General features: G+C 38.9%; 1 protein-coding gene across 1 annotated transcript in view; it reads left to right on the top strand.

The window, feature by feature from the left end:
• LOC124170064 (zinc finger protein 236-like) overlaps positions 1–19742 on the top strand; it is a 149306-nt gene that overhangs the window by 20544 nt on the left and 109020 nt on the right. The window contains 3 exon segments of the mRNA XM_046548750.1: positions 3731–4009; positions 13423–13572; positions 17457–17574. Of these exon segments, the coding sequence (XP_046404706.1) occupies positions 3731–4009; positions 13423–13572; positions 17457–17574 (547 nt within the window).

Below are 19742 nucleotides of genomic sequence, written 5' to 3' on the forward strand. Positions count from 1 at the left end.
AGTTTTCGGCAGTAGTGTTATGAAATTACAGAACCTTGAATTGACACAATCAATGGATTTGTTGAAGGTACATTTAAATAATATTTTTACATGGCTAATAAGTAAAATAGTTGAAAATGCATTTCCCAATTTTGGAAAATACATAGAATAAATATACATGTTTGAAAAATATTCTCACAACATATGAGGGTGTAATACCTTATAAAATTGAATTAAATTTGAATCAATTTGTTTCATATAAACTAAAGATTGCTTTAGAGTTCAATGCCGGTGTATACGTACCATTTTGAGTGGTGAGTAGTAAAGCAATATTTGTCCATATTTCATGCATCGCATGCAGTGCATTTGACGGAAGCGCAATGATCTCCAGCACGGCGACGCAATCTTTTGAGACTAATTGATCATTAGCATCGTAACATATTTCACTGTCTGCCTCTGTTGAAAATGAAGTAGTACGGCGGCTATACTTGCCTTTGCATCGATGTATGGTCAGTAATGTTTGCATTATTACACGCCTGATCTCTAATTGTGACATGCAATGACCAGATTTCGCTCGTGAACAGATTGTGAACAGCTTCAGATTGTGAACAGCTACATCCAAAAGTCAAGGAAAATATTCCACCATTACCACCAAAACTGATTGTCCTCCGCCGAATGAATTACATGCAAGGATAGATACCAAAATACTCAACAATCATACTCCTGCCAAAAGAGAGTTTTTTCAGTGGGAAAAATCCCTCTTAAACGTTCTTTCAATTTAGTGATCTACGGCGAAGCTACCACAATTTGTCTATTATGTCGGGCATCGTATTGTCTGCACAGTGAAGGTATCTACTCATCACAAAGAACCTATTCCTTTGCTAGGCTACGGTAACCATTGAGTTGTGAGCACCCCCAGAATCTTCCCAGGAGCATCGCTTGGATGGAAACCAGTTACAACCTCATAACAGTAAAATCCCAATGAAAATTTTCATCTCCTCTTTACTGATGCTAGAAGATGAAAAAACAATAGAAGTAGTATAATTATCTAATTCTGCCATGAGAAAAAAGAATGTCATCCGAAAAAACTATTTTAAAAATTTCTACACCTAATTTTCCCTCTATTCAGGAAGATCTGTTTCGGGGAATAACCTATTTCTTACAAAATGACCTTCTTGTCGCAAATTGGCAGCTTCTCTTTTTACTTTTTTCTATTGGAGAAGTGATGTAAGCTTCGTTGACTTCGAATCCTTTTCCTTACATCTAACTGGTACCGAAATACTTCAGGACTTCTCTTGAAATTCATTAGTATTATCATTATCAAGCTGCAAAAGAAGCTCCACTCTTGCCCGAAGTTGTCCTCCCGTTAAATTTTCCACAAGTCCACCAGCCTGGTCATCTGCAATGTTCTCATCAGTGACAATTGCTGCTTCTGGTAGCTCAAGGCATATTGTACTTCGTCAAAGTCTTCGTTTTCCGGAAGCTATTTGGCTTCACACAGTGTAATATCTCTGAGCTATCGATATCCCTAATATTAAAAAATTTAATTCAAGAGTAATTACCGGAATAAAAGTTAATAAATGCAAATTTATCGACTAATTGATAACTAATAAGTCTTTTGGCGGGAATACGAAGGAAAAAACGTTGAAAATGGAATAAATTCTAACTAGAGCATAAAATTCGAAACTTTGAAGATTTGCATAGGGATCCGCCCAATGTGACATTTATGTCACAGTAACATTTATCAGAGTATATTACAGAAATGGAAAGCAATACCAAACATATTAATGTATTATTAATAATTTTGTATCATTATGTTGATACATACCAAAAATTGTTGCTGTAGCGCATATAGTTAATGAAAAAATTAAATATTTACACAAAGCGAACGTCCATTTTTAATGTCTAGGGAAGGCGCATAAGTACCAGGGGTACTCAAAGGATAGGTCTTCACTCTCACTTGACAATTCTTACCTTGAATTGAAGCACTTAGCTTCCTCTTTCTTATAAAGTATAAAACACAACAATATACCGTGCCCAAACGATGCAAGAGCCATTACAGTGGAGCGATACAGGGTGTGACATTTATGTTACATTGGGCGGATCCAGGTTAATTGCGATTACAGTTTTAGCAAATTTTCTGCAAAATGAATTCTTAGGTAGGTGCGTGAGGCATTGCTTGAAAAAATGGTTTTCAGGAACCTAAAAAGTGATTTCAAGGAATTTTTTTGTTTAGAACTTAGAGTTTTTGTCGTCACTTTCTTCGCCATGTTCACAATAATTTTGGTCTTGTAACTGCGACGGTGTTTCAGCGATGATGATGCCCTGTCTACGCTCACTCGAGCGACCACCATAGTGAAGCCGAAAAGCAAATGCTAGAAGATACAAAAATGGAGAAGGAATTACGTCAGTGCTGCTATTGTCGTCGATGAAGACAGGAACTCGTATTTATGCCATAGTTTGGCAATTCCCATCGTAGAAAATGCCTCAGATATGATTCGCTAAAATTTTTTCGCATAGGAATTGTGAGGTCTAGGAGCCGGTATTAACTTTTTACATTGTTTCTCATGGGATATTATGTTTCGATTAACGTCATTTCGTTTATCGTCACATTTTTCAGGAACGGTAAGTGACGTTAAACGAGGACTCACTGTAGCCAAATGAACAATCATTGAATGCAATTTTCAAACTTACTTTTATTAAGGAACATTAACAAACGGCAAGCTGTTTTGATCCAAAAATACATTATTTTTATTTAGTATAGATTGATTATGAATGGGCAATATAAAAATACCAACGAAAGCTGCGTTGCCATGTCTTGCGTTTGTTACTTTGCTTCCTGGTAACCGGCTCTTATATTGATGTCATGCAGCCCCGTTTGGCAACATGACATTAAAAGAAGTTATTGACATTCACAAATATCAATACTTTTTTGATTATGGATCATATAAAAATTGAAAATAAATTAAGAAGTGTTTCTATCAATTTTATTTTTTCTATCGGGGTAAACTGTGGAACTAGATAGTGTTTAAACATTTTCGTTATTTTACAACAAAATATGCATTTAAAAAATATGCAAAAGCCAATTTATTAATCTACATTAATGTTTCTAACTTATTGTGGAAGATGAATGTTGTAGATTTCGCTAGGTTGAGTTAAAAATTTCATGAAGTTGCCAAAACGGCTATTTTTACAGTATGCGGAGTCATTAATTGCACTGGCATGTCTACATTTTTGACTTTTTCATGAAACAAAAAATAAATCAGAATTGAGAATAAAATTTCCTTTAAAATGATGTGTTATTTATTGTGATAGCATGAACTGAAGGCCAGATATAAATTTGCAAAGTCAGGGTTCCCACTCAACCGTGAAAACCTTAAAACCGTTAACCTCAAACATTTCGGGTAACGAGAGCAGTATTCTGGAACGGATTGTGGTTGTAATACGAGGTTCTACTGTATATGTGTATAATGAATGTTTAAATGCTTTCTCTAATGTTTTCATTTATATTTAACTCAATTTGTGCTGTATTATAACTATTCTCATTTAAAAAAGCACACCTATATAGCCTGTAACTTTCATATAACAGTGAGTCAATAGGAGCTAGGAACCAATTAATCCTGTTACCTTTATTTCTTGTGGGGCAAATTGTTTCGGATAGCGAACATTTTGGATAACGAGAGCAGCTTTCTGGAACGGATTGTGGTCGTAACACGAGGTTCTCCTGCATGCTGCCATTGTGTTTTTGCAGGGTCAGCTGGATGAGCACATGAAGAGCCATGAGGAGTTGGAGTCTGCCGACCTGGACCCCCTTGCTCCTGAGGGGCAACTGCCCACCGTCGGCTGGTCACTGAGCAACGAGCAGCAGCAGCAAGGGGGCGGAGGGGGGAGTGGAGGGGGGGCGATGTCAACGCTCGTCGAGGGATCTCTAGCGGCGAGGGCAGCTCCAGGCGGCCACCGCTGCCGTCTCTGCAACGCCCTCTTCCGCAAGGCTGCGCAGCTGCGCGAACACATGAGGGAGCACTCAAAGGTCAGTGTGTCGATTAACCCTTAGTTACGTGCTGAGTCGGGATTTTGCCAAAACTTCGCATTTACTGCTATTCAGATCGCTGGTGGTACACTTTTGTTTTCTATTTCTGTACTTTTCCCTCTACCAAGAACATTATCATCTCAGGGTTCCCACTCAACCGTGAAAACCTTAAAACCGTGAATAAGCCGTGAATTTCTTCTACCGTGAAAAAACCTGCCATGAATTTCATCGAAAAAACCTTAAAAATCTCTCAAACTTGATTGTAGAACTATGATAGACGGGTTAAAAGGAAAAAAATAATATTTCAATCATGTTTCAAGGTCATTCACGTGCAGATACTGTCCATGCATTTACCTGCACACGTGTATTTGAAGTGCAATTATTAATTGGTCCTTGTGCCGTGACGACACATTGACCTTGAGCCTGCGATTGGAAGACGTTAACCCTGGCAAAAGATCAGGCACTTCTTCACTTCCCTGCCACCCTGCTCTCTCCATTTTCCCACTCACACCCTTTTAGCCAGGCATGAATTTTGCTAACGATAGGTGATGTCATGAGAGATAGCACTGTCTTTGCTGCGTTTTCATTCAAGGAACCTGTTGCGTTTGTTACATTTTTAGTTAACGTGCGACCTATGATCGTTACGTGATCAATATTTCTGCCTAAAATGCCTTAACCGTTAATTTGATGACTTTTAGAACATGAAAACCTGGAATAAAACGTGAATTTTATGTTTTAGATAGTGTGTTCTATAGACTCCTTGTTTATGCATACACTACAACTACAGCAACAGAATATAAACTTTCGAAATTTAAAACGAAAAAGAAAAACAACTCCAACTGTGTCGCAAAAAAGTATTCGGACAACTGAACTTTTATATTAAATTAAGTGGATGGCTCCAGGAATAGAAATTCCATCCTTTTTTTCCACCAAGTGGGAACCCTGTATCTGCAATTCCTTAAGAAAATTTAGCCTAAATATTTATCATGAAATTTGCATATTAATATGCTTTATTTTTGTTTTTAAACCAAAGGAAAAAATATTTTTTTCCAGTGAAATGTAGGTTTGCCTTTATTAGTGCATACAAACTTGTTTCTTCTAAACCATACGGCTTGTCAGATGGTTCCATTTATCACACATAGTGACAACATTGAAAGCATAGCATTTATATTGCATTACGAGTTACAACTTCATTAACAGAAAAAAAGCAATTATTATTAGAGTATTCTACCGATTAAGGTAGGTTTGCATGGAGTACACAAGAAGTGATCTGGGAGCCTTCCTTTCCTTCCATTACCGCCTTCTTCAGTTCACCATAAGGTCTACTCCCCTTCTATCTATCCAAAAATCCTACTCTTTTCCTTCCCCTCCCTCGTTTACCTAACATTCTACCCTCTAACACCTTTTTCAACATCCCCTCCCCGCTGAGTACTCCCTCCATCCATACCTTCTGTCTCCTCCGTATCTCATCCAAAAGCTGCCTCTCCTCACCCACCATATCCAGCACTTCGTCGTTCCTTTTCCTCTCCGTCCATTTTACCTTCTCCATTCTTCTCCATACCCACATCTCGAACGCCTCCAATCTTCTCTCGTCTTCTTTCCTCAGTGTCCACGTTTCCGCATCGTAGAGCGCTACACTCCAAATCAAACTCTTCACCAGCCTTTTCTTTAAACTCTTACATTACGATCCTTTCAGAAGCTCCTTCCTGTTCATGAACGCCTCATTTGCTAAATCAATTTGCTTCCTGATGTCTTTGCTACGGTGTCCATTTTCCTCTAATCAAAACGTTTTAGGAGCTTTTAAATTAAAATATGTGAATTAATATAATTTGTACATTTCAGAATAAATTAAGGAAATTACAAGCTTAGAGTTTCACTTAATAACCATTCTTTCACTTTTCTTTTAATGTTGGCCACGGATTGTATAATACATAAATCCTTTGGTATACCATTGAAGGAATGATGTACAACATACTTCAGCAGCCTTTTACCATACATGTTATTGCAAAGATACGATTTCAACAAAGGACTGTTACGTTTATCCACAGAATGTGTATTATTACATTAAATATTGTGCTCTTTTTTGCAATAGTTCTCTATAATAATGAGCCTATTCAGCATTTTATTCACAGTTAATATATTATATTTAGTACACAGTGATTTAAGGTCAGAATTACAACAATAACTGAAACCATCTGTATCAGTTAACTTCAATATTCTCTTTTGGTTCTTTATGATTGTGTTAAACAGAGTATTTGACGACATTCCTCAGGGAGTGATTCCAAATCTTAATAAAGTACTATATCCATATTATAATTTGAAGTGCTTTTAATTATTAGAAGTTATCCAAATGCTTTAAAATACCCTAAAATTTTGATGTACCTTTTCTTCGCGAATCCAAAAATATTTAAGTGTGGCAAGAAAGCCGCAAGCGTGCACTGGCGCTATCCTTGCGGGCGCGCGTTACTAAGGGTTGAGGCTGCATTCCCAACCGTGCATGCTGAGATTTAATCCACACCAAAACAAGCTTAGTAGATCTTGTATGATATTTGGCACGGTTTGGTGCAAGTTATTAATATCAGTTAAATAAGATGTGATGCTTACGGATAAGTTATTGAATCTTCTCAAGACTAATGTTTTGTTTCATCTGCTGAAACAAATGCGATGCATAATTGCAAATGGCGTCCACTAAATGTTGTTTCTCATCATCATCATCACTGGTCAACAATCCTAGGATTGGTTTGACGCAGCTCTCCACTCAGTTCTCCTATCAGCTAATCTTTTCACACCTACGTATTTCTTCTCTTTCACATCTCTCTTTACTTGTGCCATATATTTTGTTCGAGGTCTTCCTTTTCCATTCTTGCCTTCCACCTGTTCTTCGACGATTGTCTTCATCAGGCCATCATGTCTCAATATGTGGCCTATAAGGTTGTTCCGTCTTCTTATTAAGGTTTTCATGAGGCTTCTCTTCTCTCCTACTCTTCTTAGGACTTCCTCGTTACTAACTCGGTCGATCCATTTGATCATTCTTCTGTAGCACCACATTTCAAAGGCCCTCTATCCTTGCTTTCTCCGTTGCGGTCATTGTCCATGCCTCACTTCCGTATAGGAGCATACTCCAGGTATAGGTTCTTATGAATTGTTTCTTTACTTCCATATTTAAGTTTCCCACTGTAAGCAGGTCTCTCTTTTGGTGGAATGCTCTCTTCGCCTGGGCTATTCTGCTGATAATTTCTTTCTTGCTTCTCCCGTCACTAGTTATCTTGCTTCCCAAATATCCGAATTCATCCACCTCTATCAGTTTTTGCCTCCCTATTTTAATGTTGGTCTTGACTTCTTCTCTTCTGCTGCATACTAAGATCTTGGTTTTCTTCGTGCTTGATGTTTCTGTTTTTTGATATTTCGTTTTCAAAGTTTTATACATATAAGCAATTTAACGCAGACACACATGTTATTCCTTAAGGCCTGGTTGCATGGTATATTAGAATGTACAAGAAAATGTGAGAATGTCTGAATCTCAGGACGAATGCGAAATTTCACCTAGTAACCACGCAAATGTAATGGTGCGGCCCGCCACCGCAAAAAAGCCGCGAGTCGCACGCTGCACGGAATTGCACATGGGTTCTTGCCCTTGGTGTCGGGAAGCGAATAACCACACACAAGTATTTAAAGTTTTTACCCAAAGTTTATTTCCTTTTAAAATCCCAGTTTCCCCAATCAATTCAATGAAATGACGTAAAGTAATGACGATTTGTGCATCCAGAATAGCCATAATTTTTTGATATTACCAATGTCTCGGGAAGGAGAGGAGCTTCTGGTGATGACACGGGTGGATGGTGAGGCGCTTCAGTCGCACGGGCCATAAGGCCAGCACTTCGACTCCAACCGACGGCTACATTGCTGACTGACCACTGACGAGTGACCCGTGACTGAGTATGAGTCACTGAGTGAGTCCCTGAGTGCGTGAGTGACAATAGCATCTCCACCGTGTCATTATACACCCATGTCTCGTATAGCGCAATTTCGATATAGCGCAAATTCGTTCCTCGGGGAAACATTGCAACGCAGTGTAGCCTAATCACAAATCTTAAACGCTCTCGTGATAAAACGTGAACTTGCGCTAAGTACATATGAAATTTCTATCATTTTACGCATATTAATATTATTGCTTGCCTTATATCTTCTTTTTTGTTTATATATTAATCGAAATCCATTGCTGTGCAATGGCCAAAAGTATTACTCGTCATTGGGTCTAGATAGCCGTTCTGCCGAAGTAATTTATCTCGTCTCCTTAACAGAAAGATAATAAATAATTTAGTTCGTTAATTAAGCATGGGGCTAGTGGAAATGATTTTTTTTCAGCAATACGGTTTGAGACGTATTTTTGCCGTCGTAGGTTACCAGGCGATTGACTTCCGGGTAGAGGGTCTACGTTAAAGCCTTCAAGGTCATCGGTATTCACGGGGGAGAAATGGAGCAGTGGCCGAGTTGCATATGAATAATTAGCATCAACACATAAAAGGGTCCGCTATAGAGTCTCAAACACAATGGCTTTGTTCCCTCCCCGCAGTCGTAGGCCTTCTGCATCTCAGGAATACAGTTCAGCAGTAGAAGGTGATTTAGATAGAGCCATACAGAGTAAAAACCAAGAAATATGGAAAAAAATAGGAATACGTGTAGAAAAATCAAGAATTTATCAAGAAATACCATAAATCTAGAAGAGAAATTGATATAGGTCAATTGCTTTGAAAATGGAGAGCGTCAAAGCAATATTGCGCGGAAGTTTAAACGCATGATGCCTCATTCTGAATAAAGACAAAGTTAAAACATCAGTGACTTCAACCGCACCAACTTCAACCAAGCGGTCTACAGTTACGGAAAGTTCATAGTGAGTCAGTACAAAAAGACGAGAGTGGTAATCGCTCCGAGTCATTTAGTGAAAGCTCCGGTTGGTTTCAGAATTTAAACGGCAAGCAGGTATTTTCAGTGCGGCGATATCAGGTGAATCTGCAAGCGTTGATAGCGCAGCCACCACAACGTTTTCTGATGAACTCCAAGCTGTGATTGAAAGTGGCTCCTTTCCCCTCAACTAGTTTTTAGTGTTGACGAGACGATATTCTTTTGGAAAAGAATGGAATTTTGTTCATTCATTTTCAGGGAAGGAAAACCTGGGTCAGCTTTCAAGGCATTTAAAGACTGTTTCACGTAGCTGCTAATGACTGGGAGGACTTCAAATTAAAATGATTTATCATTCATAAACTCCGCTAGCTATGAAATGGCATTCAAAGTAGCATTTTCCTGTCATTTCGATGAGCGACAAAAGGGCCTGGGTGACACGATAGTTGTTTTTAGACTAGTTTGAAAAATCGTCAACTGCCGGCAACGCAATACGATCCCTTGAGATAGCAGATCATGTTAGCCCACCCGCACGACAGGAGGGAATTTCAAAAGCACGTAAGAATTTTTTTTAACGTGAATAAAAGTCTTTGAATGCGAGCATACTATCTTTAAAGATGTTTTAAACTATAAAAATTTATATAAATAATGTTTTCTAAGGCTTTTAATGGGAATATAGATGTTTTAGAGGAAATTCAATACCCAAGACCTATGCTACCAGGAACGCATCCTTATCTTCCCTATGTTAAAACGCTCTCGTATAACGCAAATTCGTATAGCGCAAAGACCCCAAGGAATGTATCCCTTGCGCTATGCGAGACATGGGTGTATAGGGAAGTGGAACCAGGATGTTTTCATCAAAGAGGAAAGGAAGGGGAAGAGGAAGGTTAGGCGTTCTTAAAGTTGAAAAGGTACTAATCCCGAGGCATACTTTGTCCACTGGGCAAGTCCATAATTTCCCGTGTTTTGCTCGTATACGTTCTTTCATTTGACACAAGTTCGCTAGGCGAGTCTCTCCTGGTCTCACCACGAAAGCTCCTCCTGGTCTGACGAATTTTCGCAGTTTCTTTATTCAGCAGTTCGCTTTGCTTCAAACCCAAGAGTTTTATTTGCTACATAAACAGGGTGAGTTAAGGCCAACTCCGCAAAGTTGTTCTCAGCGGTTATATTCGAGGATATTAAGAGCACTCGTTCTGGGGAAAACTCTTGACGGAAGTTTTAAACGCAATTTGTCGAGCGTTTTAGCTAAATTGCCATCTGAGAGGTCCGTGTGTTTTCTCCCGTTGAAATTTCCGCGGCCACCACCCAGTCAGCGGGGGTCCGGAAAAATTCTTGAAAAATCACAAGCCTGGAAATACTTTGAATGGACCAGAATTTCAAGACATGCATTAGCAGCAAAGGGCATTTATAGCTGGATAAAGTATGCAAAGTTACATGTATTACATGATCTTATTCACCGGACAGCTATTTTACCTGAAGCTTGAATCGGTAACTGATTAAAAATGGATGATATTTGCTGGAAAAGTCTTGGCGAAGATGCAATTGCAGCTATAAGTATGGGAGACTCTTGCAAAATGCTAAGGGAATGGAGAATGTCATCATCACAGGGATTCACATCTCTGCTGGCTATTCCGAGACGTCACACAACAACATATTTATGCATATTTTGGAAATGGAAATCTTCCATTTCCGGATCACTACACAAAAATGTAAGAATGTATGAATTTCTGAATAGAAAATAGAATTTGTCCTAATTTCGTTCGGACAATCGTACAAGTTGAACTCATAACAGAGTCACCTGGAGGCAGACTGCGCAAACGACACATTCAGTTCATCTGGCTTGTATTGCCGACTCCTAGGTTTACGACGTCTTGCATGTCTTGGCTGTCGAAATCAGCGAAAGACACTTAGTGAATGTTGCTTGTTAAGGGCTCCTTGCAACGAGATCAAATTATATTTGGAATGGAATTTACTTAGTCAGTACCTACCTCAGTACCTAGTACTCAGTACCTACCCGTTTACCTCAGTAGCAGTGCTAAAAGAACCATTCCAAAATATAATTTCCATTAATAAATAGGATGAAATAAAAGTTGATAACCCCGGACTGGGGGTGCTGTCGTATAAAATACCTCAATCTTTGAAAACCATGGATTTCAACATTGTACGTACATTCTGGGCTAGAATGGTCTCATGTATTCCTACAATGTACTTTGATAGCCTATATTGCGAGTTTTCAAAGTTCGAGGTATTGTAGCTAATGTTTTTAGATTAGCAAGATGAGCCCGTCACCAGTGGAGTATAAATTACGCTGCGTGACCTGCCGTGTACCTTTATATCTGTATCACCTATAAATTTACTAATTTCAACCAGTAAAGATTAACTTTAACAAAAATCGTTTATTATTATACATGCACATATTGGAGTAATGTGAATTACAAGTGTTTGGAGTACCTAATGTCAATTACAAGTGTTCGAGATTTATGGCATTTTATATTCGTTTTGTGTTCTTAGTGATTATGTTTGTACGCATATTGTTGCTTGCCGCAAACCTTTAATGGTATGTGCTCTTGCTAGAGTGGTTTTCATTTTTTATGTGGAAGTTGGTCAGTATAAGCAAAGAAAAAAATTAACATTTTAGCGCACACCAACCCTTGTAGTTGTCGTATCTCTGCGTTTGTAATGTCACTGCTAAAATACCTAAACGCCTTCATTATGATAAAACATTTGTATGTCCATAAATACATCAAAGTTTGGTATACCATTTATAAATCGTTGGAATTTTCCTTCTTCCAACCAAGATTAACTTTCTTGAACCCATCCTGGACAGCGAACCATTGCAACAACCAGCCAGCACGGAAATAAGGCTAACATCCCATGATTCTAGTTGCGAAGGACGAACGTTCCAGCCGGCGTGAATACATACGCAACAAATAAGTCTTGCAGCAAACGTCTGAAATAGGTTAATTAGTTTGACTCAGTTCTTACAAAAAAAGTGACAGAGAGAGAGAGCATTACCTATTTTCACAACTTAACCTCGTTTCCCTATTCGTAGTGAAACCTATTTCTATTTTGCTTTTCCCCGCAGTCCCGTGGGATTCCATTACCTTCAGTCATGACGTGCCATTTCATATTTATTCTACTTTCCATTCTAATCTTAGAGGGGGTGGACGCCCTCGGAACGGAAACCCTCCCCTTCCAGCTTGGGCCGATGTAGAATAAAAGGGAAGTGCCCAGAATTGCTATGTCCCAATTAACCAGAATCTACTTTAGCTGAAAATTTTTAAATCTGAAATGTTGCAAATTCCGGAAAGTAGCCTTGGCAGTCTTCGTACATCCCACCTGAAATGCCTGAAATGAGCTGGCTGTGAAAGAGTTAATCTGTAACTAGAGGCTCCCTAGAAGCATCTTGCTAGTAAATTTTGCTTTCGCCTCTCCTTGAAACAGAATTAACAATTTTAATGCGCGAAACATACAGGTTACGAGCTGTTGCTTTTTTTAGTGTACCCCTTCCAATATGTCCCAATTAATCGGAACCTACTGTATCATCATCAGGCTAATTTAATCGAAACTGGTTGCAGTAATTAATTAATTGTGGAACCTGCCATTGTCTTTCCTTTCTGATACGCCATGAAGGAGTTCCATCATGTTTCACCCGACATGGTTGAATTCCAAAGAAATCCCTTATTAACTCGTGAATGCCCACGGGTGCCATATGGCACCCAGTGCAGTGTTGAGCCAATACTCCTGCAATGCATTTAATATGTGAATTTTAGCGTACCTTTCGGTGCGCATACTTACGAGGAGACGTCGCCAAAGTGATGTTCAGGATCTGGATACGGATGTTATTTTCTGAAACTATATATGTAGGTAAGGTAGAAAAAGTGTCACGGCTTTCTTCCACATAGGCCCAGGTTCGATAGATATTCGCTTGTAGAGACTTCGCGCAACATGACATCCCTTGAGTAATCGCCGTGGTAAGGCACAATTCGGAGTTTCGTTTAAAATCCATAAATTGATATTAAATTTAAAAAATCACGAAGTAACTAAGTAAAACGAATGGGGATAAAATGTAACAGTGATTTCAAAAATTAGAAGAGAGAAAAACACGGTCGTAGTTAAGAGGTAGCGATTACTCAAGGGATGTCATGCTGCGCGAAATTTTTACTAGCGAATATCTCTCGAACCCGGGCCTATGTGGAAGAAAGCCTTGACACTTTTTTCTATCTTACCTATATAGTTTTAGAAAATAATATCCGCATTCAGATCCCGAACATCACTTTGGCGATGTCTCCTTGTTAGTAGAAGGTTTCCCCTATTATTCAGTCAGTTTGAATTGTGGTCATTGTGTTGAGTTCATATGTATCATACTTTATAAAAATGAACTGTGTGTGAATTTAAAGAAACTTTGGGCGCTGACGGGTTAACTAAAGCCTTGCTGTGGTTTTTTTTACGTGTGTGCAATATTTTATGTAAACTTGTGTGACTTGCATTTTTTTCTGTTTGCTGCTTTGCAGGTGAAGGCGTCGTTGTTGCGGCGCAACCACAAACGCAACATTGACCGCTCGTCCTTCCTGCACAAGTGCAAGAACTGCATGAAGGGATTCCAGAAGCCCAGCCAGTTGGTGCGCCACATGCGCATCCACACAGGGGAGCGGCCATACGAGGTGCGTGTGTGCTTGCGCGTGCGTGCGTGCGTGCGTCGTCGTCCAAGGGCGACACACTTTATTCATTCTTTGAATGATAATTAAATCCTATCCTTGGTATTTCCCAGGAGGTGTCGTACTTGAGTGTGTGGTTTAAAAATTTTCAAAAAAAAAAGAACAACTTTAATATTAAAATGAAGAGTATATTTCATAGAGTAATTGTTGCATGTAGTTTTTACTCCAAAATATGAGAAGTATTGTAAGTGTGGCTGTCAGACCCAGGGATGCCGACTTACAAAAATTATCGGGAGGGGGGGGGGGCAAACCGGGGATCCTTCCCCGGGAAATTTTATAAGTAGTGAGTTTTTAGTTTTTTAAGCATTTTAGAAGAGTCATATGATCAACATTATAACCTTGATAACCTGAATCTCTTATGTCTGGACACTCCGGGGAAAATTGACAAGCCTGACACATTTTTTCCTCACATCTGTTATGAATTTAAATATACTCATAAGTAGGTGGGTGAGCGTCTGTCGTGACACACTTTATGACCTTATTTACTATTTATAGTGCTACGAAAAATGACTGACTCTCTAGCGCTTAGTGCAGGTACGCAGGTATTGGAACTACTCCACTTGCTGACGTTGACGGTGAATAAATGAAAACATAGTAAAATGCACACCAGTAGTAAGAAACTTGTCCACAGTAAGAGTTTCTTATGTTTTCATAATGTTCTGTTTATGTTAATGGTCCACTGTGCTACGTTTTTGAATAAGTCTTTAGGAGAGGAAATGAATTGCCGAATAAAAAATATAGGGTGCCCTTAAAAAAGACATACCGTTGTTCATATCTTTGTAAATAACAAAGCTACAAGGGAGGCAATCATGCTGATTGATGTCCCCCTGACGGCTAATGAACATTTGCTTGACACATTTTTGCATCTGGACAAAAAGTTATTTTGGGTGGTCAAGATAAATGGGACACTCTGTTTATAATGAAAGGAAAAGCTGCATGCTCACTCACAGAAATGCAATAAGCAGTAGCCGAGGTGGAAGGAAACGTGAATTGGAATTGGAGCAAAAAGAAATGACAAGGACGAAAGTGGTGGCTCCACGATATCCTAGTCGGGGGCAATTGATTATTGCAGTGAATATCCTATTCTCCTAAATATATGGGCGAAAGTGACCTCCGTTTTTGATAAATAGAACACTGAAGTAGATTTTTTTTAATTATCATGTAATTACACCTTAAAACTATGATTTCCTTCACTTTTGAACATATTTTCCATGAACATTTACCTGCTCCTTTGTCCACCTTTCACTACATTTAGTCAGCTTGGTTGCATCGCCCCCACCCACCTCCCCATCCAATAAGATTAGATAATATATATTTGCCTAGCGATCAAAAATACAAAATGAAAGCAGTATGTACAATGATATAAGGCACGCCAAAATCAGGAAAAAAAAGCAATAAGAATACCCATACATTCAATTAAAAAAAAGTAAAAGCCATTAATTTAATTATGAGCATACAAAAAGAGAGATTTAAGTTAATAGGAGTCATCGAAGAACTCATTCACTGAGGAATACATTTTATTTAAAAGAAACATTTTTAGGCTACTTTTGAATTTTATTATCGACTCTGTTTGTTTAAGCTCAGAAGGAAGTTTGTTGAAAAGATGGAGACCCATATTAGATGGCCCAATTGCCGATTTTTATTAGTCCTTACATTGGGAACATGAATATCATGACATCTTCTAGTGGTCTAATCAGATCCCCTTGGCTTTTATAACCCAAGGAAGACCCCCTTCCACCCTCTCCCTACCCCAACAGTCCCCCCCACTCCCTCTAGTTTGTATGTCAGGTATGGAGCGAGTAATTAGCTAGGAGGGGATGTTGAAAATGGTGTTGGAGGGAAGAATGTTAGGTAAAGGAGGGAGGGAGGTAGATCAGTTTAAGATGACGTATCCAGGGTCGGTTGGCCTTACAGGGTCAACTGAGAATGCAGCCCTGAGATAGATTATGAAAGAAGCAGTTTCAGAAAGCACCAATAAGAGGTCCAGAAACCATTTCGATGGCTAAGTTCTAACAACACATATCTCAAAAATAGCAACTTTTCGGGAGAGCAAAAAACGATTATTGTTTTACTTGCACACCGAAATTGAAAACTAAAAGTTCATAAAACTGAAAAAGAAGCATTTATTTGCAAGCAAAGAGTTGTTTTATGCTTGAATTTTAAATATTATTACACTTTGTTTAAGGTACCCATCTCAAACCGGACATATTTGAGATGGGTGTTGTTAGAACTTAGCCGTTGATTTCTAATTCCACGGCCATGAAACACCAATTAGCTCATTGTCTAAATGTAAGCAATGGTAAATTTTAAAGTTGTTTAATTTTCTTTTTTTTTTGAGTAATTTGCAGAGCACATGTTGAAAATGGTGTTGGAGGGGAGAATGTTAGGTAAACGAGGGAGGGGAAGGAAAAGAATAGGATTTTTAGATAGATTGAAAGAGAGTAGGCCTTATTGTGCACTGAAGAGGGAAGTGCATGATGGAAGGGGAGGCTCCCAGAATTCTCCTTACGTACTCCATGGAAACCTACCGTAATTGGTGGAATACTTTAATGATTAAATGTTATCTTTCATCCTAAGCTGCCCAAATTGCAAAGCAAACAGTCTCTACAATGTCCATTAGATTAGGTGACAATGTAATTATGTTAGATCGTACGTAACGTCATAAAATGTCTGGTTCTGATGATGCAACTATGTCATGAAAAACGGGTCGTACTAATTCAATCTATAAGTAAACTTACATGCTTTAGTCTGTCATTTCAAGTACAGATAATGTAAGAAATGGCAATTGAACTTACTTGTGATTTATGAAAGTAATACTGTTGGAATAATAATAAGTTATTTGGAAGAAAAAATCAGCGGACCCCTGAATAATTTTGATGAAGGAAAAAAATAGACCAATTTTTCTACCCTATTCTCTATTTTCCTTCACGACGAGAGGTACGTTAGCAACCGAACAACAGATTATTTCAAGTATTTAGGGAATATAATTATGTATCCAAGGAATCTGAATTCCATTAAGACAACTTCTGAGGAACTTAAATTTGTGTAAGTAAGAAAAAAAAATTGCCTTCAAACTTTTAAGATACAAGGTACATATATGTCTCAAATTTTTGAAATTCTATCAAAATTAAATGAGGCAGTTATTAATTGTAAGAAATGGTTCTATTAAAGACTAGGCTATTGGTTTTAAGTTTGAAATCACTGAAGGAACAAGTGACTTCGTACGCAGTCACGCGCACGGGTGCAAAGTTAAATACACCAAAGGATGAAGTTCGCCATGAAAGAATATTTGACTTAGCCGGGATTCGAACCCGGATCTCCCGATTGCCGGTCAGATGTGTGAGCCAGTTACACCACTAAGGCATTTTCTCAGAGCAGATTTCGGGATGGGTTTTCCTCTGGTGTATTTTGCATCCGTGCAAGTGACTGCATACAAATCACTTGTTCCTGCAGTGCTTTTGAAATTCGTCGTCGCAGACCAGGGGAAAAATAAGGGTTCTTCACCCCGACAGTGGCTTAGTAAGCACGACCTTTGCCACATGTGCCACAGTGTGGACGTGTGACGTCAACATCTCGTTTGGTGAAACCCATCCCGAAGTTTGCTCTGAGAAAATGGCTTGATGGTGGAACTGGTTGACACGCCAGACCGGCAATCGGAAGATCTGGGTTCGAATTCCAGCTAAGTCAAATATTTTTTCATGGCAAACTTCATCCTTTGGTGTATTTAATTCTGCCCAAATTGTTTTACCATTGGAGTTTCAACTCCTTTCTCTGGCTTCTGATGGATGGCAGAGTGAGTAGTGATTAGTTTGTCATTTGTTTCTTTCTAGTGCATGACGTGTGGCCGAGCCTTCAACCAAAAGGGCTCCCTCCAAATCCACATGACGAAGCATTCTGGAGTCAAACCCTTCACGTGCGAGTTCTGCTCGGCCGGATTCCGACAACGAGGTGAGTACACTCTCATCACCTACTGGCTCATTGCTTGTCCACATACTGTCCACTCTGTGTAATAGGGTAGTTTCCTTCATCTAAGAAAGGAAAGGCATTGATTTGCGATTCGTTACCCACCATTAGTGTATTCATAATACACAAATTATTTAGTTTTAGAAATACCGGTTTAGAGGAATGGCAAGGGTCAAATTTTATCCTCATTTGAAAAAGGTCAGATTGGCGCCCATGCGATTCCACTCCACGTGACGTCACAGGGACCTAGTTTCTACACGAGAAGATAGGAGTTACACATCGCCTGAGGTTACCAATGCATGCATGAGGCACAGAGCTCAGGGAAACATGTCTTAATAATCACCTATTAAAACTGCCTATGGTTGGAAAGTTTTCTTCGCTTGATATGGTATTAATAAACCTTTTTTAAGCCAAATGCTACCAGCCAGCAAGGTACTCAGCTACCCGCTAGCATCCTGCGTCCTATCAGCGCTCAGAGCCTCGATCAAGGTCACCTCACAAGGCGGGAGGGGGAACCGGAAATGCGTCGCACGGACTTTTTCCCATCATTCCTACTTACGCGTCGCGTTTTTGCGCGCTTGAAAATTTTCACTTTTCATTTAATCGCGAAAAATAGATATCGTCATTTTAAAATCTAAAAGCGTGAAATAGCTACTCCAGGAGTAATAATCTTTCGATTTAGGCAATAAAAAAGATAATAGGAAACCACCCTATTTTGCAAAAATTCAGGCTGAAATTGGAGACAAACAGATGTGGAGAATAAATCACAGCAGCAAAGCTCATTTTGGTAACAGGCGAAGATGAATATAACTTTCTAGATTATATTGATTTAAGTTTTCTTGGATATTTTACTATCACTTAAACCACTACTTTGAACCTTCCGTCTGAAGATCACAGCGCGAGTGCTTTTTCATTTCTTCTCGCTATTATGCGGCATGGACCCTTGATGCTCATGGTAGCTTTTTTTTTTGAAATGCTCCTTGCAGCAGCCCTCTTGCTTCGTTTGACTTTGGCCGTCCCCACGGGAAGTTGTTTAAGTTTGGATCAGAGAAGCTCATTGTGCCCAAACTCGTCACAATTTGAAAGGTACCGCATAAGCGTGTGTAAGAGGCGCACCCCTATTTTGAACATCGAAGCTATGAAGAAGAAAATTTTGCAGCATTTTTTTAATATTATCGCGCGGTGTTGCAGACGTACGCCTGGAATTTCGACAGTTATCGAAATTTCCTCTTTTAATACTAATTGTAAGAGGAAATTTTGATAACTGCCTGTAATTTTACCTCAATAATGAAGACCTGTAATTTTGATTTTCTCGGGCCCCAAAGTTAAAGATTTTGCGAATATTTAGGCTGAATTTAGATAGAAGCACTGAGATATAAAATTTAGAGAATAAACCGCTACTACTAAGCCCATTTCAGTAATAAACAGTAATAAATGTATCATTAAAGGTTATATTTACGAAGTGTAAATTTTATCTAAAGAATGTCATGCTTTTACGATGAGTGAGAACGATCACCAAAAATTGAGAGTATGCAACCCGCGTGCCACCCAAAGTGTCTGACTGGGGTGGCACGCTCTCACTCTCGGTGCGATATCTCGGGAACCAAGGGACAGAAATGAAAGAAATTTGAGTTTAATCTCTGCAAATGTCTAACAAGTCGTTGTAGAAGACAAAAAAGGGATAGAATGATCCGAGAGTGACATTATCTTAAGTTATGTCCGCAAAACACCCGAAAATACCAAAATTTCAAAACTTAAAGTGCAATGAGGCACGTTTTCCCGGCATCCGATCGCAAAAACAATTTTCATGGTTTATTTTCTCACCAAATTAAACAAAACTGGGGGCTGTCCCAAAAGAAATTCAAAAACTTTAAAAATAAGGACCACCCTAGTGTATATACTGCACGAAAGATATCGTTTAATTGTTAGACTACACTGATAATAGTGCATTAACGTTTCAAGTTGCAGCTCTGAGCCATGCTTTGACTTGATAATGTGTTTTCGTATTTGTGCCTATCAGTCACATTACGCCTCAACTCGGGAGTTCAAATATACTTTTAAAAGTAGTTGTGTAAGAAATAGTGAAATATTCAAGACAGAAGTTGCAGATAGTGATTTAGCACTTTTAACCTTCCGTCAGGAAAAGTAGTAGT

The sequence above is a fragment of the Ischnura elegans genome, chromosome 13 (genome assembly GCF_921293095.1).
Source record: "Ischnura elegans chromosome 13, ioIscEleg1.1, whole genome shotgun sequence".
NCBI lineage: Eukaryota > Metazoa > Arthropoda > Insecta > Odonata > Coenagrionidae > Ischnura > Ischnura elegans.